Genomic DNA, 26,347 nt, shown 5'->3' with positions numbered 1-26,347 from the left:
CAATGTTGATTCTTGCAGTCCAAGAACATGATGTATCTCTCCATCTATTTGTATCATCTTTAATTGCTTTCATCAGTGTCTTATAATTTTTTGCATACAGGTCTTTTGTCTCCTTAGGTAGGTTTATTCCTAGGTATTTTATTCTTTTTGTTGCAATGGTAAATGGGAGTGTTTTCTTAATTTCACTTTCAGATTTTTCATCATTAGTGTATAGGAATGCAAGAGATTTCTGTGCATTAATTTTGTATACCGCTACTTTACCCAATTCATTGATTAGCTCTAGTAGTTTTCTGGTAGCATCTTTAGGATTGTCTATGTATAGTATCAAGTCATCTGCAAACAGTGACAGCTTTACTTCTTCTTTTCCGATTTGGATTCCTTTTATTTCTTTTTCTTCTCTGATTGCTGTGGCTAAAACTTCCAAAACTATGTTGAATAATAGCGGTGAGAGTGGGCAACCTTGTCTTGTTCCTGATCTTAGTGGAAATGGTTTCAGTTTTCCACCATGTTGGCTGTGCGTTTGTCATATATGGCCTTTATTATGTTGAGGAAAATTCCCTCTATGCCTGCTTTCTGGAGGGTTTTTATCATAAATGGGTGTTGAATTTTGTCAAAAGCTTTCTCTGCATCTATTGAGATGATCATATAGTTTTCCTCCTTCAATTTGTTAATATGGTGTATCACGTTGATTGATTTGCATGTATTGAAGAATCCTTGCATTCCTGGGGTAAACCCCACTTGATCATGGTGTATTATCCTTTTAATGTGCTGTTGGATTCTGTTTGCTAGTATTTTGTTGAGGATTTTTGCATCTATGTTCATCAGTGATATTGGTCTGTAGTTTCCATTTTTTGTGACATCTTTGTCTTGGTATCAGCATGATGGTGGCCTCATAGAATGAGTTTGGGAGTGTTCCTCCCATTTTCACTTTTAACTGCCATGTAGCACTCCAATGTATGAATAACATTTATCTGTTTTGTAGCTGAACAGTAAAGTTTCTCTAGTTATCAGTCTAGAAGATGACCTGCTATGTCATAGTGTATGCACATTTCAACTTAGTAAGAATGAAATCTAGTAAGTAATACATAGAAACCTAGTAAGATTTTGCCAGTTTTTCTCCAAAATGGTTCCATCATTTTATACTGCAACCCACAGTGTGTGAGAAGATCCACTTCTTTACATTTTTGATAAACTTGTTTTTGCCAGATTTCTAAGTTTTGCCAAATCAATGGGCTCAAAATAGGCTTCATTTTATCTTTCATTTGCTGGTTCCTGATTATTAGTATGGTTGAATATATCCTCTCTGTTAGTGACCATTCAGATTTCCTCTTCCATGAATTGCTTATGTCCTTTATCCACTTTTCCATTGGATTATTTGTTATTTTCTTATTGATTTGGAGGGTTTATTTATACATTCAGATACTAACCATTTGTCAATCATATACATAAATGTGGTCTATTCTTAAATAACTGATTGTATCTCTGGAGTTTGCCCCGTACAGAAATGTTAAGAAGCAAGTTAAAACTGAGATATAGATAAGAGAGTTGATATTTCCATGAGTCGATGCTTCTGGAAAAGGATTATGAATGCCACTTTTTCATCATTTCCTTATTTGTGCAGAGAGTTCAGAGTTCCCAAGTTCAGAGAGTTAAGTGTAGGCCACCTAGGTTTGTACTTGAAAATGTCTGCTTGATTGCAGAGTAGGTAGCTTAGGATAATTTCAGTACTGAATAAGAGCCAATTTTGAGAGTCATTAACTTCAGATTACTAGATCTAATAGACTGTGTATCTTCTATTGAAATAGAAACTGTTGGACACTGGGTGCGTCTCTGGCCATGACCCCTCATAGGAACACACAGATCAGCTTGAGGCAGGGGCATGAGGCATGCAGGAACAGTCTGTCCCCAATTTACCTCTCAAATATTTTACTACGAGGAAAGTCTCTGCTCATGACATAAGTCCCTAGACTCAGGCAACTAAAGAAAACATGAAGAGCAGAATAATGTCATGGTGATGTCAGGTTGCATGGACGTGTTGCTTTGAGAACCCTGATAGGAAATCTTAAAATAATGATGGCTTTCTTTCTCTTTCAGAGGTGTGGCGAAATCTTGTTTGAAAACCCTGATCAGAATGTCAAATGTGTTTGCATGCTAGGTAAGAAGACTTCTCATTTAAAATCTATTAAGCATGCTGATGTCATGTGAGCTTACTGTTGTTCTGTTGCCTTACTGATTGGCTCTTGTTCCATATTGCAGAGGCTAATAGGTTATTTTATAGGCAGCTATAACATATTTATATGTGGAACACTTGATGATAAAGAAAGGGTTTGATTTTAATAACTGTCAGTAAGTCAGGAACCATGCTTCTGAGTCTTTCAAATTTTTTCTTGGATCATCAACATAACATAGTATTGGGTGCTTTGTATTCAGGCAGCTGTGATGAGAAAGTAAGAAGAATCACATTGTAATTCCTAAACTAGAGATCATATGCTAGGCAAGTAAACTATTAAGTATTTACACCACAGCACAAAGCCCTTACTTACAATGCCTGGGAGGAATATACATTTGAACTAAACTGAAGTCAGCACCGCAGTTACCCACACTGCATTTGTAATAAAAATTGCAGCATCATAATGAATAATCATTTGTTCTTGTGGGATGATATATCATCAGTGCCTTTCACAAACTCTTTAATATATAATATTCCGTTAAAAGATGAAGTTGATATTATTTTCCTCATTTTATAGAGTAGAAAACTAGTACAGAGAATATAAGTGATGCACTTAACCTCAAAATGAGAAATGAGCCAAATCATGACATGAAAGTTTCTAATCTGTAAAACTTAGGTCTAGTGTTTAGATCTTATTTGAGCCACTAAACTATGTTCAATGAACTTTTAATTAAGTAATTATAGTAATAGAACAAAGCAGTAGCATGAATAAATAAAAATAATCCTTAAATTTGACTTTCACCAAAATTTCACCCTAATCCATTCCAACTTTGAACCATACTCATAAGCAAAGAAAAAAATTATTCATTTTAGCTCCTTCTGTTTTCTCTGGCTACCTCATATGTTGGCAGCCTAGGTTATTGGTAAGATGGCTCAAAAGCAGACAGCAAGATAGAGGCAGGGGAACATCTTGGTAATTTATAATTCAAGATAAGCAGGTAATAAATAATCAAAAGTTGCTCATTACCTAAAAACAAACCAAAAACAGAAACCAGACACAAACACTGTGTTTTCCTGGTCTTCTGATCTTTCTTATTTTCTTGTGCTAGTATTTTAAACCTTTCTGATGCAGTTCTTATATGTCTTTATTTTAATTAAGATGGAGCTATATAGTAACACAGCCACTGGAAAATGAACATTCTGTTGGAAGCACGTGAACAGTGAATATAGCATAGCATCCATAAATCCATTTCAAATGTCCAGTATTCCTTTCCCTTAACCATGAAAATGCCTCAGAATGCTAAGTGCAGGGTACAAACCACAGAAAGAGACAGAGACAGAGACAGAGAGAGAGAGAGAGAGAGAGAGAGAGAGAGAGAGATGGAAGCAAAAAAACTGCCTTTGTCCAGCCATATATCCCAGCTTTGGATGTGGGAGACCATCTCATCACCACATCAAATCTATTCATCAACTCACTCATTTAACTTTCACAATAGCAGTATGGCTTGGTGCTATTATAATCCTCATTTTACAGAAGGAAATTTGTGACAAATGATCGAATACTATAGGACCTTAATCCCACTAAAATATTATTTGATTATAGCTTCTACATGATCTACTAACATGAATCAGTTTTAATTCATGATGACTTTAAGCACATGAACACATAACTTATTTTGATGAATTTTTCCTTGTACTAGCTCTCATGTGAGTGGCTTGATTAGTTTATAGCTAGGACAAGGACAGCAATAGACTGTCTACTACTGCCTATAGACTTGAATTCACTTCAAGTCAATCATCTTTCCATCTCTTCTGGATAATATGATGTGGTTTATAACCCTAACCAGAAGACACTCCTGGCCACCAAATGCATTTCCCCAATGAATCTGCCAAATTATACAAATTCCCCAAATTAGAAGAATATTTATATAAATCAGCTTTCTATTACTACCACTGTCATAAGATTTACAATTAACTGAGTACTTAAATATGTCACAGATGAAGTCCATCCAGAGTACCTTACATAGTTAGATCATTTATTCTAAGTAAATTAAGACATAGCCTCTCCTTCAAAATATAGATATCTTTGGCAATAGCAGTATATTATTAAGCTTGTAGGTTTTATTAGTTTATTAGATTTCTATTTTCTTAGGGACATAGAACTAAATAATATAAAGGAACCATGAAAATGGAAGTTTTTATTAGTTTAAGGGCGTGGGATAATTAAAGATGGAATAGGAAGAACACTTGTACATTTTACCTTTAAAGTAGATGGTAAATATTTATTGAATGTTGAAGATATTACTATGTCTAGTGATCTGGAGATACTCCGATAATGAAAATTATGCCCTCAAGGAGCTTACACATAAGAAGGCTTAGACTTTTTCCTACTTCTCTTTTTAAGAGGTTTGCTACAAAATTTAACTGAAACATTTACAGAGTCCTTTGAAATCTTAGATGAAAGAGAAATCTTAGATGAAAGAGAATACCAAAATAAAACTATTATGGGTATCAATACAGATGGATCAACCCGCCATTAGCATGTGTCCACCTGAAGCCAAAGGCTACCATTTCACAGCAATAGTGTGCGAGATAATGAAAAAAGTTGAATGATTTATTCCCTTAAAAGAAACAAGAGAAACTCAAGGCATGAACATGGAACTCACTAAAACTGAGACCACATCTTAGGCCACATATTTTATCAAGAAGGGGCATCTACATAACAGAAAAATAACAACAAAGCTCCGCTTCACCACTGTCTGAGGTCTTATCTGAGTTAGTTTGTTGCTTCCTTTGAGAGGAACCCGTGATCGTGCCCTTATGACTTCCCGAAGCATTTCTTGAGAAAACTTTATATCTTCAACAGTAAAGGATAAGGAGTCTCTGCTGTTTAAAGGGACTGTTAAGTTTTCTAAGTGTTTCTAAGTCATGAATGTAGTTTGTGTTTTTGCAGATCACATTATAACCTTTTTATGAATAAGTCAAAATTTTGAAACAAGAAAACCAAATATATAAAGTCTGCATTTCCAAAACTTCACTCTGATCTTTATACCACCCCAATATTGAGATCCCTAATGGAGGCCAACCTAAGACATTCAGAGCTTTGAAGTGTCAAGTTCTTGGCTCACCCCCTCCGGCATTCCCTCTCTACCCAGTCACACGCCAGGTTTGGGGCCCCTGCCTTGGCCCCAGCTGTGCTTCAGCACATTTGAGATGGAACAGGGAAGAGGGTCACTAGCCAGGCACACCATTTGCACTTGTCTTCTGTCCCACCGGTGTCTCCCCAGATCTTTCTGAAAAATACAATTTTTATGCTTTGAGTTGTTTACCTCATGACATCCATGAAGAAGTCATCCTCATTAAACTCATACTTCTGGCTCATTACATTCAACGAGACATAAGTGTAAAATTCATCTGAAGTTACTCTGACGTACTGAATTCAAAGCAGTTTTAAGTGAGAGCAAACTCTTGTCATATGTGGGCCTTACAGGCAATCATTTCTATGTTCAGGGGAATAGTTCATGTTGGATATGAAGGTAAATAAAGATGTAGTGCAGAGCTGGCTACACTGAGTATTTACTATTTATTCCTTAAAATTCTGTCAGAGGGGTAAAATGTAGGCAGTGTTAAGTACCAAATTGTAATAAATGCTGCTTTGTTCTTTCCTTCACCCTTAAGGAGTTCAAAACTGCTAATTCCCACCCCCCTCCTTTTTCTCAATTCAGCCATAAGATTTCTCTCAAATTAAGGTAGACCTCAAAGTTTACAGAACTATATCAAAGGGTACTCAGCTGTATAGTAACATGTGTACCTTAATTAGGTGTAATGAGTTGATAACCAAGGGAAGAAGGAAGTGAAAGAGAAATTCTCTCTCATTACACAATTAACGTATGAGGTGTGGCCGGTTCCTACAAAGAGCCAAGAGTATTTAAAGAAACTACATAAAATGATCAATGTTAATTCACTTAGTTCATTTGCTAACTTCTGTCTGGGAAATGCTAAATCCTGGGAAAAGAAACTTTCTAAAAAGAGTTCCCGATCAGACTTGGTGCCCTTCTTTCCCTTGTAATTTTACAATTTGAAATTTTCAGTGGCCCTGCTTTTGTTTCATGTGTGATTCCTTTCATGCTGATTGGTGTCATATCATTAGAATGTAAGGTTGTACTTTCTTATCTGCCATGGCTTAGAAAGGGGTGTTCATATTGTCAGGTTTCTGGTTGAAATTTTTTATAAATCATTTCAAGAGATCGTCAGTTTTCAAAGAAATAGAATACCATAAGATCAATATTTTATTAACATTTAACATGAGCACAGAGAGACTTGCTTTGTAGTCCAACCTCTGAAAAATTAACTGTGTACTTTGAGAAGTTGCTTCATCTTTCAGACTTCAAGTTATAGTTTTTCTGCAAAGTGGTAATAAAAATGTCTGTCCCTTCCAGCCCAGGGGTTGTCCTGGTAATACAGAATGTTTACCAGATGTTCTGTGAGGAGACGTTGCCTGCTATGATGCCCTAGATACGGTTTATGCATCAATAAATTAGTAAATAAATGATAACAACTGAAAATAAGCAAATTGATGATAAGCAATAATAAACAAATAGTAAATTATTTATGACATTAACAGTGTTTAGAAAAGCAATTGAAAAGACAAAACTATGCAAATGTGAGAGCAATTTTAAAAAATATTAAATATGTTCTTCAAAATTTTGTCATACCTCACAGACATCATCTAATATTCATTCAAAGGATATTCATTGAGCATCTACTATATGCAAGGTACTATGCTAGGCACTGGGAATGCAAAGACCAGTGGAGCACAGGCCCTGCACTCAGAGGGTTTACATTCCAGGCAGAGATTCAAGCCCCAAATCCCAAAATCTGCAATGCTAGCTTGAGAGTAACAAATGATAGAAAAGAAATAGAGTGTGTTGGAACTTCAGAAGATGAAAAGAGTGTGTACAATTGGGATATGAAGACACGTGGATTGATATGCAAAGACCAAGAAGGAGGCAGCATTCTAGGTAGATACATGACCATTTTTTAAAGCCCAAATACAAGAAAACTGAGGAGTGGAGAAGGAAGTAAGTGTTTCAGGCCACAAGGAGTATAAAAGGATAAATTGGAAAGGAATTTGAGGCCTTATTATAGACAGTTTGACTGTTACCACTGGCTATAAAAAGGACAGAAGTACCAAATGAAAGAGCGTTCTGGTCTCTTTTATTTAATCAGTTAGAGAGCATTTTTTAATTTACATAGAGGGTATTATTCTATAAACTAGTTTCTGCGGGGCAGTATTGAGTACAGCTGTTCACCAAATACTTGTGAAATTAAATAATTTTAACCCAATGTATATTTGAAACTGATGGCCTGAATTCTACGCTTGATTATTTTAATGAATATTACTTTTATCTTTTCTCTTTGATATCAGATATCATAGTATTTTATTTAAGAAGTACAATATTGTCATCTTTTATACTGGAAAAAATTGATATTTTTTCACTTTTTCATCTAATAAAATTGGGAGATTGTTTTATTTCAAAAGTTTGCTCTTATCACTGGCATCTGCCTGTGATTTTTGTATGTGGACAATTTTGAGGTCTATACATTTTTTCTTAGAAATTAATACGCAGTCTGTTTGAATGCAACATAATATCTGTTATCAAAGTAGGTCACTACTTTGGTGGCATAGTGGAAAGAACAGGGCATTTAAATATCTGGACCAGCTAAAAACTGTGTGGTCGTAGGAAAGTCACTTAAGAGTTATAGATCTCAGTTTATTCCTCCCTAAAATGGAATAAGAAGTAATAATAACAATATTATTATCTACCTTATTAGGTTTGTTGAGGATCAGATAACACAACAAATATTAAAGCATTCAGTAAACTGTTAGAAGGCCTAGAAATATAAATATTATTTTATTGATGCTAATAACTAAAATGTTCTAAGTTCTTGCATTTAATTTAATATTAGTAGTATTTTTATGCAAACTGACAGCTTTGATATACCTTCAATATTAAACTGTTTCAGTTTGCTTCAAGTGAATAGATATTTTCAAGTACATGTTTGCAATCTAGAAATAAGCATATTATCATCATAGGTTATTAAAGAAAGATTATTGTAAGGACTATTTTATGTGCAGTTAACTTTACAAAAGTGAAGGTCTATGTTCAAAGACAAAAGCTTTCAAGTTGCTTAACTTTGATTTACTGAGATTAAAATGCCTTGGGAATTTGAATTAATTTTTAAAAATTTTTATTGGAGTATAGTTGCTTTACGATGTTGTGTTAGTTTCTGCTGTACAGCAAAGTGAATCAGCTATACGTATACATATATCCCCTCCTTCCCATTTAGGTCACCACAGAGCATTGAGTGGAGTTCCCTGTGCTGTACAGTAGGTTCTCATTAGTTATCTATTTTATACATAGTAGTGTATATATTGTCAATCCCAATCTCCCAATTCATCCCACCGCCCCCTTTCCCCCCTTGGTGTCCATACGTTTGCTCCCTACGTCCGTGTCTTTAGTTCTGCTTTGCAGATAGGTTCAACTGTATCATTTTTCTAGATTCCAGGTATATGTGTTAATATATGATATTTGTTTTCCTTTTTATGACTACTTCATTCTGTATGACAGTCTCTAGTTCCATCCACATCTCTGCAAATGGCACAATTTCATTCCTTCTTATGGCTGAGTAATACTCCATTGTATATATGTACCACATCTTCTTTATCCATTCCTCTGTTGATGGACATTAGTTTGCTTCCATGTCCTGGCTACTGTAAATAGTGCTGCAATGAACATTGGGGTGCATGTATCTTTTGGAATTATGGTTTTCTCCAGGTATATGCCCAGGAATGGGATTGCTAGGTCACATGGTAGTTCTATTTTTAGTTTTTTAAGGAACCTCCATTCTGTTCTCCATAGTGGCTGTATCAATTTACATTCCCACTAATTAATTTTGTCTTACATTTACGAAGCACTTCATTCTTATCCTGTGAGTACATCATTTCACTCCTTTGTGCATGTCCAAGGATGATATTTTCTAACTCTAAAAGAGAACAAATTGAAACCTGGACATTCCCAAGGGAAGGCAGAGACGGCATTATCCTCATCTCTCACCCAGGGCCTGGCCTTGTTTTACTTTTCAATGCACTCATCACCAAATGATGTCTTTTATATTCGTTTGTTTGTTCATCACTCTCTCCCAGTCTCACTGCACCACACACACCCATCTATACAGAATGAAAATGTAAATATCATGAAAACAAGGAATTAGTTTATTTACTGCTAAGTGTCCAGCATCTGGAAGAGGGTCCAGCCACCTAGCCCCTCACTGGAGCTTAATATTTGCTGAAGAGATACATGCTGATACATTTGTCAAAACAGCACAATTGTCTGTAAAGCATGGCCCAGATGTGCCAAAGACTGATGGGTATAGCATTTAAAACCCTCTGCTAACTCAGCTAAGGAACGGGTCAGCTCCTAATTGAACTAAGTGGGAGTTTCCCAAGCATACTACTCTGGGTTACAGGATGAGAAATACATAGTTCTCTACAAATAGACAATTAGAACATATCCTAAAAATATAGGTGATTATCAATTATTTCTTGAGCACTACTCTATGCCTACCCCTCTACTAGTGTTACTCTGAAAGTTGATGTGATAGTGAGCTAGGTAGAATCCCTGTCACCACCCTTTATTCTGCAGCTGGAACACTGGGTTAAGAAAACAGGAGGAGGCTTATTATTTCGTCTTCTCTATATTTACAAGAACATACAAAGTATTATTTCACCCTGAGGTTTATCATTTAAAAGGCTTTTACATTCCCTTGCTGCCTTTCAAAAATTTTTATTTGGAAATCAATATTGTCTTGCATAAGGAAAATAAGTTTGCTAGTTTCGCAGTTGTTTTCCGAGGAATGTGGCAGCATTTCCATAGCAACCAAACACCACACTTTTGTTTGCAGCTGAAAACCAGAACTCAGATAAGAGCTAGCTGCAGAACTACAACACAAGCAAAGGTCAAACTATCAGAACTGAAGTTATCAAACCCCTAAAATATAAATGTGCCAGTCTTGTATTAGCTTCATTTTCGGTCTGAAGGAAGAGAAAATGAGACCTATCATCCTTCGCACAAAGCTACACTTCAAAAAACTTATTCAGTCAACCAACATTTATAGGTACATACTGTGTGCCAGTGTAGGGATACGAAGACATTGAAGTTCTGGTTCCTACCCTCAAGAAGCTCCCAATCCAGTGGGGCATGGACAACGACACAGGCAATGACAACATAGCATGAGAAACCATCATAAGGATGGGCCAGGGTGTTATGGGAGGGAGAAGGGTGTCAGGACAGGTCTGTGCAAGTGGTGATAAGGAGCTGAGTGTCAAGGAGAAGCAGCTCACAGCCCTGTGAGGCTGGAAGAGGGCAGCCTGCTGTGAAAGGCATTGGCAATTCTAGGTAACAGGAGCAGCGGGTACAGGATGCTTAATGTGACCAGTTAGAGAAACTGGAAGTCATTATACCTGGAGAACAGAATAAGAGGAAAGAAATGATAAGATAATCAGCGTGGAGAGGAAGGTGGGGCAGATTATCAGGGGTCTTATAACACGGTAAAGACCATTTAGGGATGTTTAAGCAGGGGAGCTACAATGTGAAATACAGTTTTTAGAGGGATCACCTGGTCAGAATAGAGAATGCACTGGAGGAGGACAAGACTGAAGAAAGAAACCAGCTTAAGGAACTGCAGCAATAATTAGGAAAGAAATGGCGAGTCTGTGCCTGAACTAAGACAGTGTCAGGGAGGACGGAAGGTATGAGATCCAGCGGACTTTGAGAGAGGATGATAGGACTTCACAATGGAGTGAATGTAGGAAATATAGCTGAGTAGATAGAGAACAGATAGAGATGTGTTTCCCCCCCACCTACTCCCAGTGGAGAGCATTCGAGAATCAGATTTGCAATTGGGGAAAATGATGAGTTAAATTTGGGCATAATACACTGAGATGCCCAAGGACTTCTCAGGCGCAGAAGGGAGTCTGGAGCTCAGGAGAGTGATCTGCTGGTAGGCAGTGGTGACTACATATCAACGGTGATGACACCCCAGGGAAGGCGAGGAGTGAGATGGAGATGCACCTTAGAACACTTGGAAACATCACTAGAGAGTTGGGCAGGTTCAAGAGGAGTCTAAAGAAGCCTAAATAGGTAGATTAAGTAGGTAGTTAAGAGAAACAGAAGGAAAAACAGAATGCTATCATCTTGGTCAAGACGAAAGACTTCCAAAGGAAGGTCATGCTAAAAATGTGAAACACCATAGAGGGCAAATGAGATCAAGCCTAAAAGGTGTTCTTGGACTGAGCAACCTGAAGGTAATATAGTATCAGCAAGAGCATAGCTAGTGGAAGGGCAAAGGGTCAGGAGGGTGGTATGGAGCTAAATAAAGAGAACCGAGGGCTTCCCTGGTGGCGCAGTGGTTGAGAGTCCGCCTGCCGATGCAGGGGACACGGGTTCGTGCCCCGGTCCGGGAGGATCCCACATGCCGCGGAGTGGCTGGGCCCGTGAGCCATGGCCGCGGAGCCTGTGCTCCGCAACGGGAGAGGCCACAACAGTGAGAGGCCCACGTACCGCAAAAAAGAGAACCGAGGAGGTGTTCTACTCTCTCAGGAAATTTGTCTTAGAAAGGAAGGTGGGTAATCTGACAGTGCCTGGAAGGAGTTCTCAAGATGGGAAAGGGTTGAGGATATTTTGATGCAGAGAGGAAAGAGCAAGTAGAGGAAGTGGTTGGATATTTCTGAAGAGAAAGAGAGTAATTGTGAGCCTTAAACCCCCCTCACACTGTGACTGGGAAAAGGTGGTGATGGTGGACAAGGAAGTGTAAGGATAGAGACACATCTCTCGGAGTGACACATATCTGAGGGCAGAAACTGAGACTAATCCATCTAATTGTTTCCCTTCTTTCTAAGAAGAAAGCATGATATTCTGCTGAGAGTAAGGAGAGTAGCGGAGGCAAGCAGAAAGTGGTAGGTGAAGGTCTGAAATTAATGAAGGAAATGAGAAAGAACCAAATAAAGAGGGGTAAATGGGTAATTATTTGAAGTAGTTCTAAGGTTAGAATTTATGAACTAATGTCCAGTCACTAAAAATAAAATGTAAAACGCAAGCTATGTGTTCCAACACGTATTTCAGATGCTCCCTGTTCACGGACACCCTACCCTTTTCTCCTTTTGATGCCTGCTCCTTCTGCAATGGTCAGGGGACTGCCTTCCTTGACCCTAATTCACAAGGCCCTCTCTCTCATACTGCAAATATTGAATTATTTCTCCGTTCCTCCATCTAGCCTACATATTTCAAGGGAGCAGGTGTCCATTTTATTTAAATATCTTTGTATCCCTAGCACCCAGAATTGGCCTAAAACTCCAAAGAAGCACCAAAAAAATTCAGAATGAAGATAGAAGAAAAGTGTAAGGTTATGTATTCTCCTCTTAAGTCCTCCTCTGACCTCGTGGTGCGTCAAGAACTCTCTTTTCTGACTTGCCTTTCATAAAGGGGATGCCTCTACCTGTACTTCTCAGTTGTCAAGGAGACCAAAGGTGCTAAGCCATTTGAGCTCTGACAGTACCAATGTCTCCTGAGCTGCGCCCACCGCTGGCCAATCACATCCAAACTCCCTCTTCCTCCTCAGCTACTCCTTCTCTGATTCACTTTCCCCTCTCACAAATTTCATTCAAAAGCTTTGTTATAAAGCAGAAACTAACACACCATTGTAAAGCAATTATACCCCAATAAAGATGTTAAAAAAAATAATAATAAAGTTAAATATACACTTACCAAAAAAAAAAAAAAAAAAAAAGAAAACAAACATGTTTACCAAAGGGGAAAGGGGGTGGGGAAGGGATAAACTAGGAGTTTAGGATTAGCAGATACAAACTACTATATGTAAAACAAACAAGGTCTTACTGTATAGCCAAGGGAACTATATTCAATATCCTGTAGTAAGCCATAATTTAAAAGAATATAAAAAAGGATATAATATATATGTATATAACTGAATCACTCTGCTGTAGACCTGAAACTAACACAACATTGTAAACCAACTATACTTCAATAAAAAATTTTTAAAAATAAAAAAAAAAAAAAAAAAGCTTTTTGATCTCAGGATGAGTCCCCCTAGGAATCCTTGTATACATCAAACTGCATTTTTTATAATGTTCCAGAGACAATGTTATCTCTGTTTTGACCCCAAAACAATGTTGGGCTTTTTACTGGAAGGAATACAGATTATAATTGTATTTCCCTGTAATAGTTAAATCTTTTTAACAGACAAATTATACATGATAGCTAGCTATTCAGCATGGCTTAAGAGGTCCCAACTTGTCAATCTCAAACCACCTGCCCTTGCCAGCTGTAAGTATATAATATTTTCTAATGTGTCTAGATTATAAACATTCACAAATATAGAAATTTTCAAAGAATGAGACAATGTAATATATATTATCAAAGATACACCAAAAGATAATTTTAGATGAAATAAATATTTGCTCCCATTATATCAATTGCTGTCTTTGAGCTATAAGATTTTGTAATATCTAAATGTCAAAAGATATTTTATTAACTTGCCAGGATATCAGTTCCAACGAGACAGCTAACTGGTGAAAAAGAAAAGCTCAGTTTCCATAAGCCCAAAGCTTTTACACTGACAGATTAATGCAAGTTTTCAACTTTTGTGGGGCTAGCTTGGACACTATCAAAATTAATTACTGAGTTTTTACTGCAAAAATCTTAAAAGCAAATGTAAAGGCATGTTATATATAACAATAAGCAAATGCAAAGAATTTGCTTTTGCCTACGTTTGGGTAGTCAACCACATATGAGTTTACTACATTTGGTGTCTAGTCAACATTTAAAAGGTTTTATGGCGTGTAACCTAATGAGGTAGTTAACATTATGAAATCTTGTATATTTGTCATTTTATCTTTAACTAAATTCTGGACTCTGAGGGTTCTAATTCTATTTGGCACAGCAGAAAACTTCATTCCGAAAGAGACCCTCACATTCATAAGTGTAAGAAAATAATGCCAGAAATGTTAATAGGATATAGAATTCCATAAGATTGGAGAACATGAGTATCTTCATTGTTCAGTGATCATCATAAACCACAAATCTGAGAGTTTCTGCAATATGTATAGTAAGTTTATAAAAATATTTCCCATACCAAGCTTCTTTCTAAAATCATATTGCACAGATTCAAGAAGTACTTGAATTGTGTTCTGCTAGACTACAAAATGCGGGGAGATTATAAAGGTAAAACCCACAAAATTATATAAGTCATTTGTCAAGAATTAGGATTGGAGCTGGCAAGAAGTAAGAGTGTTTATTAAGCAAGGATTGGGGTTGGAAATGATTGCATAGTTACAAGGGTAGACCTTGAGACTCTGAGGTTGCAGCTGGCATCTGCTAGCAGATATTGTTTTGAGAACAGCTGGTGATGTCCTTGAGTCTGATACAGTTCAAAATATTCAAGTTCTCAGTAATACAGGAACGTGTCTGAAACCACATCCACCATGGCCACCTCCTTCCATTTTGGGTGCCTGAACCACAGTTACTCCATTTTGATTTTTAAATGCATTCTTTTCTTTAATGGTTCAAACAGATGCACAATGCATGTTTAACAGGCCACAGACAGGCTGTTTTGGTTAGCCAAAAGTTCAAGTTAAATCATGTATAAGCCAGAATGACTTCCCCATACCTCAATATGTGAAAATTTCTTCCATCAATACAAACTTCCAGTTATGAGATGAATAAGTTACAGTGTTCTAATGTACAGCATAGTGAGTATAGTTAATAAGACTACTGTGTACTTGAAATTTCCTACGACAGTAAATCTTGTATTCTTACCACAAAAGAAAAGTGGTAGCTATGTGAAGTGACGGATGTGCTAATTAACTTCACTGTAGTAATCATTTGCTATATATGTATATGTTAAACCACCAGGTCATAAATCTTTAACAGATTACCTTGTGCAACCTAAATATATACATTCTTTAAATTGTACCTTAGTAGAGCTGGAAAAAAACTTTAAAACCATAAAATTATATTGCAATGTCAAGAGAATGCATTTCAATATTTTGTCTTCTTTTAGAAAATCAAATACTTGGAAAAATGTAGTTGAACGTTTTGGAAGTAGATATTGAATTCAAAAATACATTTTCCACATTTCTCAGGAAAAGTACAACATCTTATTCCTGAATTACTACTTTCTTTATAGAACAGGTTTGTTAATAATTGATTCTACCAAGCAGTCAGTGGGAAAAGATATTGTCCTCTGTCTGCTGTCTCACTTTTTGTGTCAAGGAGTCTTCTTTCATGGATCATGCGTACAACATGGTCGATAATGAAATGCCAAGATGATTCTGGGAAGCAGTATATGAATGACTATGATCACGTTGTGGGTAATTTAGCAAAGACATTTGGAACTTGGTCATCACAGAGGCTAAAGCAAATCTCTCAATATTTGAAGGAGCTTAGTTTTTTCAGATGTTGCTTTCATAGGCGTTTAAGATTGAAAGCAGCTTTGAGAGTCAAGTAGGAGAAGGAGCCAGTCATTTGTCTCAACCTAATCCACCTGCCTGGACTCCAGAAGTTCAGGGTCAGGGCTCAGACTTGTAACCACACAGAGTTGTGTAAATTTTAGGCCACTACAATAAATAAAGAATTTTTTCCCTGTAGCAATTGTACTGTTGGAAATGGAGAAGTGTCTGATTTTTTTTAAAAAAAGAAAGTTTGACTATGCGTGTCAATTTTCTTTACTTTCTTTTAGGGAAAACTTCTTGGAAGATGCATTTCAAATGTTAGCATCTTTAAAAGAGCAAGTTTTCAATTAATGTATTTAGCATTGGTATATATGAACTAATATGTGTACATGTGTCCAAGCTTATATTTATCAATAGCCTGATATCCCTCAACAATTGAAATTGTAGTTTGCATATTTATTGGCACTTCTAACTCCCCTGCTATTAGTTTGTTTAGCTACTGATATATTTAGATAGAAATTTTTTTCTTACATTTTATTGCAATATAGCTTAAATTATGATAAATATCCAATTTTTAGGTGTACACCTCATTAATTCTTGCAAAGTTAACACATGCATGTAAAACCACACAGATCAGTGTAGACAGCTTCACACATACCTCCTCCCAGACATCACCTCCCAAAGATCCATACTAATTCACTGGCTTCTATCACTATCCCCTAACTTTGAAATTTTTATAAATGGAATCAAAAAGTATATATATTTTTCTGTCTACCTTCTTTAACTCAACATTGTCTATGAGATTCATCCATGCTGTTGCACATAGTTATAGTTCATCCTTTCTCTGTTTTCTTTTGTTACAGAATAGAGATCAGCAAATAATGACCTATGGGCTAAAATTGGCCTGTCGCTTGTTTCTGTAAATAAAGTTTTATTAGAATATAACCATTGCCATTCATTTATATATTGTCTAAGGCTGTTTTTGCACTGCATTGGTAGAGTTGAGTAGCTGTGTTAGAGACCACATGATTTCCAAAGTCTAACATATTACAGAAAAAGATTTCTGACCACAGCTGTAGACTGTTCCAGTGTATGTGTATGTATGTGTATGTGCATGTGACTATTTATTAATGCTAGTGGTAATGAACATTTGGCTCTCCCTAGTTTGGGACTGTTACAAATAATATTGCTGTGAACATTCTTGTACAAGTCTTTTTGTGCACAAAATTACACATTGTCTCTTGAGTACTTACCTAGAATTGCAACTGTTGGGTCATAGGGCATGTCCATATTCAACTTAGACTGATTCTGCCAAACAGTTTTCCAAAGTGGCTGTACCCACTTACCCTCCCACCAGCTGTGTATGAAAGTCCCATAAACAATTTAACACTCGATAATTATCATTGAGTAAAAGTTAGAATACATAAATCATCGTTCAACTCAACACAAACAACATTTCATGTAATAGCCATTAATGAAGATCACGATTAGCATTTATGTAAACAAATCATCACGTTGATAATAGTAGCAATAAAACAGGTACATTTAATTTTTTGATTATCAATGAACATTAATGAGATGATGGAGTTTGTTGCTTAAACCAAACGAACAGTTATTCTTTGTTGACCACTTGGAATTAAATATCCCACAAATGATCCTAATAAGTCCTTCCCCGCCCACAGCAAAACCCCAGTTCATAAATAAAAACTCTTTTTTGTTGAGGTAAATAATTTCCTTTTTATTCTTTTGCTAAAAAATACACAACTGTCATTTTTACAGATCTAAAGTTATAAAATAGAAGTTATACTAGAAAATTATAATTACAGCATCTAATTCTGAAAAATCAAGAGGCTAGTCCCTCACTATGAAATCACATGGCCATAGTGATTCGAAGTTTAACCCTCATATGTTGTTTTCGTGGGTTTTATTCACACTTGCTTTAGGAATGAAGCAACAAATCATTTTCATTTTGCTCTTTTTGTTTGTTTGTTTGTTTTGCGGTACGTGGGCCTCTCACTGTTGTGGCCTCTCCCGTTGCAGAGCACAGGCTCCGGACGCGCAGGCTCAGTGGCCATGGCTCACGGGCCCAGCCACTCCGCGGCATGTGGGATCTTCCTGGACCGGGGCGCGAACCTGTGTCCCCTGCATTGGCAGGCGGACTCTCAACCACTGCGCCACCAGGGAAGCCCCATTTTGCTCTTTTTATGAGTTTCTCTCAGTATTGGGTATGTCCAGGTGGAGATAGGAAAATCACCATTGGTCAATATCAGAATTGAGTCGAATGAGAGAATTAGAATTTCCCAATACTCAAGAAGTGTTTTTGGCTACCTGGATGTTGGGATAATGGATGATTTTTATTTCCTTCTTTTTGTCTCTCTATATTTTTCAAGTGTTCAACAAAAATTAAGCATTCATTTTGTAATAAGAGAGATTTTAGGCAGTTTTTCTGATTTCTAAGGATACAAAGATTGTTTTCTATTGTTGTTTCCTTTACTAAAACCTACACCTGACAAGTGCCAAACTTATTCTGGTGGCGAGCTAGACATAGATGAAGAGGTGTTTGTAACATGAACTGTGCCTTGGGGTAACCACTACTCCGTTTGCTACATCTTGGAGATGAGTTGGGCTCTTACTGAATTCTCTCTCACAGAGTCACCTTCTCCCAAACAGATGGACTTTCTGAGATCAGCCATTCCCTTTGCAGAATGCATGTCATCCCGGCAATCCTGTGTCTTGTGTCACAGATTAAAGTGCCATCCAACCTACTGTACAGCACAGGGAACTCTGCTCCATACTCTGTAATGGCGCATATGGGAAAAGAATCTAAAAAAGAGTGGATATAGGTATATGTATAACTGAATCACTTTGCTGTACACCTGAAACTAACTCAACATTGTAAATCAAGTATACTCCAATAAAAAAATTTTTAACTAATAATAAAAAATAAAGTGCCATCCCTTGAAACACAGCCCATGAAATAGCGCAGAAGTCGCCAAACAATATGAAAGTCAAGTAACTGAGGTTTGTGGTTCTGTGGCAAATGGAAGCCTTCCAGAACAAACACACTAAAGAGCCCATTGCATCAGGGATGGGAGAGAGCTCATTGCACAGATGCTATAGAACAATGCAGAACAAAACATTGTGGAACTTCCTTAGGTTCTCAGAATTATAAGATGTAACATACACACAGATACACGTGCATGCAGGAACATACACACACACGCACGCATGCGCGCACACACACACACACACACACACACACACACACACACGTAGTCTGCCTTCACCCCAGAGATCCCCTCGAGGTGGTACCAAGAAGTGTTTCAGTTATTTCAAGAGAGTGCAGCTTTCATTAGGCTAAAAACGCACAAAGGCAATTGCCCATTTCCAAGTTCAAGATCTCTATTTTGTTCCTATCTTCTCAGCTGGGACCCAAAAACCACAAGGTTTTTGTCTAAGGGAATAAAGGTGTATAGGTAGTTATTTTGCACCACCAGTTAGTTTACTTGCAGTATTTGGAGAAAAGACAAGGAGAAATGTTTAATGGCTCTGAGTGTCCTAAAGTCTGTCTCAAATAAAAGAACATTCTGCTGATGTAAAGCTATTTAAAGAACTACATATATACTGTGGTTTTCCAAATGTGAAAGGTTGCATAGGTGCGTGTATAATTTTTAGTGGTAGGGAAAAAGTTTACTTGGTTCATCATATTTTTCTGTATTTCACAGCTTTCCTACCATCAGCATGTGTTACTTTTATTTATTTGTATTTTTTTGGAAGTGTGTGTGTGTGCGTGTGTATGTCAAGTGTGTATTACTCTTATAATAGAAAAACATAAACATAAAAGAAGGACCTTAGGGCAGTGAAGATACTCTGTATAATGGTGGATACATGTCATTATAAATTTGCCCAAAGTCAGAATGTGCCACACTAGGAGTGAGTCTCATGTAAACTTGGAACTTTGGGTGATGATGGTGTGTCAATGTTGGTTCATTGATTGTAGCAAATGTACCCCTCTATGGGGGATATTGATTATGGCGGAAGTTATGTATATCCGGGGAGGGAGGGAGGGGGGCTGCTGGTAACTTTAAAAACATTAAAGAGGGGTAAAAATACATGGGGGGAGGCTGAAAGCAGTGTGTAGTGGTGCTTCAGTGAGCTCCGCAGAGGCTCTCAGAGACTGTCCAGGGACAGGACCTTGGTGTCAAGCTTTTCTGAGAACTAAGAGACAGGCGAGCCTTTGTTCAGGCTCTATCATTTACTGTCTTCTCACAGGCAGCTTAAAATGTGTTGTGACCCCTTTAGCAATCCATCTGTTTTTCAAATAAAAAGGGTTTTCTGGGTTCATTTTTAAAGTAAACCATCCACTGGAAGGAAATTCAGTGACTTCCCTAAAAATACACAGCTTCTAAATCACACCCATAACCGTTGTCTTAACAAAGAGCAGAGTTAAACAGTAGCACTATACTAAGATTTCTAATCTACATTTATAGTTAATGATTAGGGAAGAAAAAATGGTGTGACATTTTGCTTATAATATGAACTTGGTTAATCCAGAGTTTATAAAACATAATATTGTATAACTATATGATCTGATAATGCTGATTTGTCCAACAAAAATAGGTATTGAGTACCTAGCAAGTGTGTATACTCTGCTGTGCACTAGAAAAACAGCAGTGAGTAAAACAGACAAAACTCCTTACCTAACAGAACTTAGATTCTAGGGGCATATGAGGGTGGGGGATGGGCTGTAAATAATATAAATCTTATATTGAATTTTAAAGATGACAATGGAAGAAATTCTACTAAGGAAGAAATAAGGCAGGGTGCCTATGAGGGGTAGGGTAAAGATGGTAAGGGTGGAAGCGGTGGTGCAGATTTTAACTAGAGCTGACAAAGTTTCCCCCGAGGTGAGCATAGCCAGGTTCTGCAGAAGAGTGTCCTGAAGCAGCAGGCAGCCTGGACAACCCAAGGAGCAGAGGGAGAGGAGTGCGCAGAGGCCCAGGGACGAGGAAGAGAGCTGAGAGGTCCTGGGAGCCAGGTCTTTGTGAGTCATTGTGAGGCCTCTGGGTTTATTCAGCCGGAGAGGAGGAACCATCAGAAATTTTTGAGCACTGGTGTCACATGAGCTGACTTCCGTTTTAAAGTACTGGATATATTATGTTCGTTTTAAAAAATAACAAAGTAAGGAAAGAGTGCTTGCATTATGGTTTTGGAGAAGTATATTCCCATTATCCTGAAATAGGTACTTGAAAGGATGTATTTAGGAAAATAACGATGAACAGATTTAACACCGTATGTTATATACGTGCTCCAGATACGTGAAATGGGTAATGTTTATCTAACTTAGAAAGTTCAACTAGAGGAACTACCACTTTAAAGTGATTAGGATTTAGAAAAGAAAGGTAATTGGCAATCTCGCCTCTAGAAAATTTTCCCTCCTTAAGGGAGTTCTTTCTTTATTTAACTTATCCTTAGAGTGGCTTTTTTTTTTTTTAATGGAAGAACCCATCTCTGTTTTGTTTCCCTCTTAGACTCTTTACTTTCCTAAATAGTAGCTTAGAATCATAGTTAATGGTCTACTCAGGAAACCAGTTTCATTAAAAACCAAAGGAAAGGGAAAACTCTCCTTTTTCTATTATCTTTAAAAGTGTTTGCATAATTCAAAAAGTCATGTACCACAATGTTCATTGCAGCACTATTTACAATAGCCAGGACACGGAAGCAACCTGAGTGTCCATCGACAGATGAATGGATAAAGAAGATGTGGCACATATATACGATGGAATATTACTCAGCCATAAAAAGAAACGAAATTGAGTTATTTGTAGTGAGGTGGATGGACCTAGAGTCTGTCACACAGAGTGAAGTAAGTCAGAGAGAGAAAAACAAATACCGTATGCTAACACATATGTATGGAATCTAAAAAAAAAAAAAAGGTTCTGAAGAACCTAGGGGCAGGACAGGAATAAAGACACAGACGTAGAGAATGGACTTGAGGACACGGGGAGGGGGAAGGGTAAGCTGGGACAAAGTGAGAGAGTGGCATGGACATATATACACTACCAAATGCAAAATAGATAGCTAGTGGGAAGCAGCCGCATAGCACAGGGAGACCAGCTCGGTGCTTGTGACAACCTAGAGGGGTGGGATAGGGAGGGTGGGAGGGAGACGCAAGAGGGGGGGATGTGGGGATATATGTATACATATAGCTGATTCACTTTGTTGTACAGCAGAAACTAACACACCATTGTAAAGCAATTATACTCCAGTCAAGATGTTAAAAAAATAAATTAAAAAAATAAAATAAGTGTCTACAAATACTAACAGAGTTAAGCAAGGCCCGAGAGTCTTATGGCAAAGAGTGGAGACACCGGGTTCTTGGAAGGCGGCGCACCCACAAGCCCCACGGTGCCCTTGACCTAGACTGGAATGTGAATGGCGCCCCCTGGAGTTGCAACGTGGGCCCTGAGAAGGAGGATGAAGTACGTCGTTAACGGACTTGGCTTCTCTGAAGCCCACTTTGTCTGAGAGCCATGGACAGATGCCAGTGTGTTCTTTGACTTATTCAGTTAGAAAATGAGAATGCCATCATTCTTCCGCTCCCATTCACTTGAATTTTACCTCAAAAGAAAGATGTGTGAGAATTTCTTAAGAGAAAACAATATAACGTAACTCAGAGAAAGAGTCCCAAAACACAATATACAGTTGTCTGTTCAGTTTAGCCAACAATAATTGAGCATCTACTGTAATCCTAGAACTAATGCTTCGTAGCAGAGATAGGAAGAAATAGTGATGTCCCCCTTCCCCAACCTTCTTATTTTCTAGCATTATACCATCCGCCCCTTCAGCTCTAAAGCTAAAGGCTGTAGTAGCAGAGAATGGGACATGATTGGTCCCTTCCCTGCAGTGGCATTTTTCTTAAAAATGTGTGGCTATTCATGGACACACATCAGCCCAGGACCTGGCCATCCCCTCTGAGTTGTTTCATGCTAATCCTGGTGAAGCACTGATGGGCCCAGAAAACTCTAATGGATTTGTTAAATTGAGAGTCCAGAGACCTGATTTCATGTCCTGCCTCTTCCCCTAAGAACTACGTCACAACGTCTCTCTGTCTCAAATGCCTTGTCCTTCAAATGTTCCGAACAACCCCCTAACCAACTCCTACTTTAACTACATTGCTTATGAGTTTGAAGATAAAGTGGTATGAGTAAAGCACATGGGAAAAATCAATTGTCTAGACCCAGGTAAGGTAGTTGAGTGAACTAGCTTTCGCTGTAGTTTACCTTCAGTGCAAGATAACTAATTGAACAGACTTGCCATCACCAATATTTCAACTTTCAAAAAGCTGAGACAGTGATCTGAAGGAGGCTGTCTTGAATCTGGGATCAGAAGTGACAACATTTCTGCCATCGGGCACTGCCACTAGCAGACTTGGCCAGCGAATATCCCTGGAATAAATTTCCTGATTAACTTTTTAGGGTCTATGTCCATATTTGTCCTTTTTAAAAATCACCGATGCTTAATTTGTATTCAATTGAATGGTTTGGCTTATCTCTGTTTCCAAAAATACACACTGATGCTGTAGGAAAGCTTTTGGCAGAATGAACACTGGGATAAAGAGGTAACAGCAAGAGATCACGTGAGAAAAGACATAAGTGAGAACAAAAGAGACCCAAGGCCACTTGGGCTGGACCTGAAGGCCCCCTGAGACTGCAAGTCCCCAAGCCCCCAAGCCAAGGTAGCTGAGAAAAGAGAAAGTCAGTGACTTCTGAAGAAATAGTCTGTTCAGAAGACTTGGCAAGAATACTATGGCTTTTGAAGAAAGGCCTGCTTTTGACCACACTGAAGCAGATTTAAATTCATATTGAAACAAATGACTCAAGAATCTCAATTTAAAATGGCCTCTTCCTACGCATCATATACACGTATTAAAATATGTATTTTTCTAGGGTTAGCTTTAAAAAGAATCTTCTCTGTAAGGAAGAACTAATCAGAGCTCACTGGTACTTAATGGTATTTCAGAATCTTCCTTGGCTCATTAAAGAGCAAAGGGGTCTCACAGATCAAAAGATAAGGTCACTAGTTTGTAAGCACAGCTTGAAATGTTGCTACCATCTGTGCTGAGTTTACTGCCAAGATCTTATAGTAAGATCGGAGTTTTAAAAGTTTCTTAGATTTCAAAACTTCAAGTTCAGAAGTTCTAGCCAGTAACTACCGTACAATAAAATCATTATTAAGCCTATATTATTTCACGTTGTTTTGGAAAGTTTAGTAGAAGCTGCCTGTTTTATCATTCCTAGCCATTCTTAATGTACTGTATAATGGAAAATAACCCCATGGCTCTTCCAATGAGGAAGGAGGGGAGATGGGATGAGAAGAGAAGAAAAATAACCCAAGTGGGATAATTATGAAGAGTGGTAAATTAGTAAAAGGCCATGCTGTAGTCAGCAGTAGCCTGAGTGTTTACTGAAGAAAATAATTAATTGAACCAGCCCCAAAACAACGACCTATCTTGTACCAAAAGTCTAGATATTTATTGTTTCAGCAAATGTTTATTGAGTACCTACGACGTGCCAACCATTCTTCTCTGCCTAGGAGAAAATAGCCATGAGTAAAGTAAGCCAGATCTCTGATCTCGTGAAGTTTACATTTGATTGATGGAAATAAATAAAAATTATGTAAACACATACTTACTCAATTTCAGGTAGTAATAGAGACTATGCAGGAAAAACAAAGCAGGATAAGGAGGATACAGAGTGACATGGAGGAGGTAGCCTTAGAGATAGGAGAGATGGAGATAGGGTCATCTCTAAGAACGCATTCCAGGCAGAGAGGGGGAGCCAGGAAGGGGTGGGAACAGCAAGGCCAGAGTCTGGAATGGGAAGAACAAGAGTAAGAGTGGTGGGAAGGAGTTGAGCTGGAAGACACACATGGGAGATCCTGCAGGCTTCTCTAGGCCGGTGCTTCTCAAACTTTAAAATGTACACCTATCGCCTGTGAATATTGCTAAATGCTGATTTTGTGTCTGTAAGTCTTCAACGGGGCCCAGGATTCCATGTATCTGACAAGCTCCCAAGTGATACTGATAGAGCTGATCTCAGGAACACATTTTAAGTAGCAGGTCTTTCATCCATGACAAAAAGTTCAGATTTTGTTCGAAATGCAGTGTTTTGAACAGGGACTGGCATGACATAACCTGTGTTTTAAAGAGGTCACACTTGCTTCTGTGCAGAAAATAGATTCTACGTGACCGCTGGAAACAAATGATGACGTTAGTTCAAGCAGATTAGTAGTTTGGGCTAGGAAAGCTGTAGTAGGGTAGTGAGAAGTTTGGAATCAGGCAATATTTTGAAGGTTGAGCTGATAAAACTTAACTGATGAATGGGATGTAGGAAACAGAAGAAAAGAGAGAATCTTGAAGAGTTGGCCAAAGCAACTGGCTAAACGGTGATGCCATTGACTGAGATGGGAGCAGGAGGTTGAAGGGTCGAGAGAGACATGCGTTGAGGAGGCAGGTGTTCAGGACTGAATTGTGTCCCCCCCCCCCACCCCGCAAATTCGTATGTTGAAGTCCTAACCGCCAGTGCCTCAGAATGTGACTGTATTTGGAAACAGGGTTTTTAAAGGGATAATTAAGGTAAAATGAGATTATTAGGGTAGGCCCTAATCCAGTATCACTGGTGTCCTTATACAAAAAAGAAATTTGGGGCTTCCCTGGTGGCGCAGTGGTTGAGAGTCCGCCTGCCGATGCAGGGGACACGGGTTCGTGCCCCGGTCCGGGAGGATCCCACATGCCACAGAGAGGCTGGGCCCGTGAGCCATGGCCTCTGAGCCTGTGCGTCCAGAGCCTGTGCTCTGCAACGGGAGAGGCCACAATAGTGAGAGGCCCGTGTACTGAAAAAAAAAAAAAAAAGAAAGAAATTTGGACACACAGATATGTGTCTGTAGGGATAATGCCATATGAACATGATGATGGCCATCCACAAAGCAAGGAGAGAGGCCTAAAACAGACCCTTCCCTATAGCCCACAAAGGAATCAACCCTTTGATTTTGGACTTTAGCCTCCAGAACTGTAAGACAGTAAATGTCTGTTGGTTAAGCCACCCAGTTTGTGTTATGTTGCCATAGCAGCAAACTAAAACAGTAGAGGAGGCACTGTTTGAGGCAGACCCTATCTGGGCAGGAGTCGACTTTAATGACTGGGAAAGGAACATTCCAGGAAGAGAGAACAGCACATGAACATGTGTGAAAGCCCTGACATGGGAATGGGTGGTGTACAAAGGTAAATTTTATTTTATTTATCTATTCTTTTAACATCTTTATTGGAGTATAATTGCTTTACAGTGGTGTGTTAGTTTCTGCTTTATAACAAAGTGAATCTGTTATACATACACATATGTCCCCATATCCCCTCCCTCTTGTCTCCCTCCCTCCCACCCTCCCTATCCCACCCCTCTAGGTGGTCACAAAGCACCAAGTTGATCTCCCTGTGCTATGCAGCTGCTTCCCACTAGCTATCTGTTTTACATTTGGTAGTGTATGTATGTCCATGCCACTCTCTCACTTCGTCCCAGCTTACCCTTCCCCCTCCCCGTGTCCTCAAGTCCATTCTCTAGTAGGTTTGCGTCTTTATTCCCGTCTTGCCCCTA

General features: G+C 38.2%; 1 protein-coding gene across 2 annotated transcripts in view; it reads left to right on the top strand.

Moving 5' to 3' along the window:
* The window catches only part of PDE7B (phosphodiesterase 7B), a 337,812-nt gene that overhangs the window by 112,622 nt on the left and 198,843 nt on the right, over positions 1-26,347 (top strand). Inside the window, exon 2 of one of the 2 annotated variants that reach the window (XM_032651583.1) lies at positions 2,095-2,155. In XM_032651583.1, the coding sequence (XP_032507474.1) occupies positions 2,095-2,155 (61 nt within the window). Of the gene's footprint in view, positions 1-2,073; positions 2,156-26,347 lie in introns of those variants that run through there. The other variant, XM_032651582.1, reaches the window with a different exon arrangement.

Source organism: Phocoena sinus, chromosome 12 (assembly GCF_008692025.1).
Source record: "Phocoena sinus isolate mPhoSin1 chromosome 12, mPhoSin1.pri, whole genome shotgun sequence".
Taxonomy (NCBI): domain Eukaryota; kingdom Metazoa; phylum Chordata; class Mammalia; order Artiodactyla; family Phocoenidae; genus Phocoena; species Phocoena sinus.
Note: the sequence above shows the minus strand (reverse complement) of the source record. Positions and strands in the feature narration are given on the sequence as shown.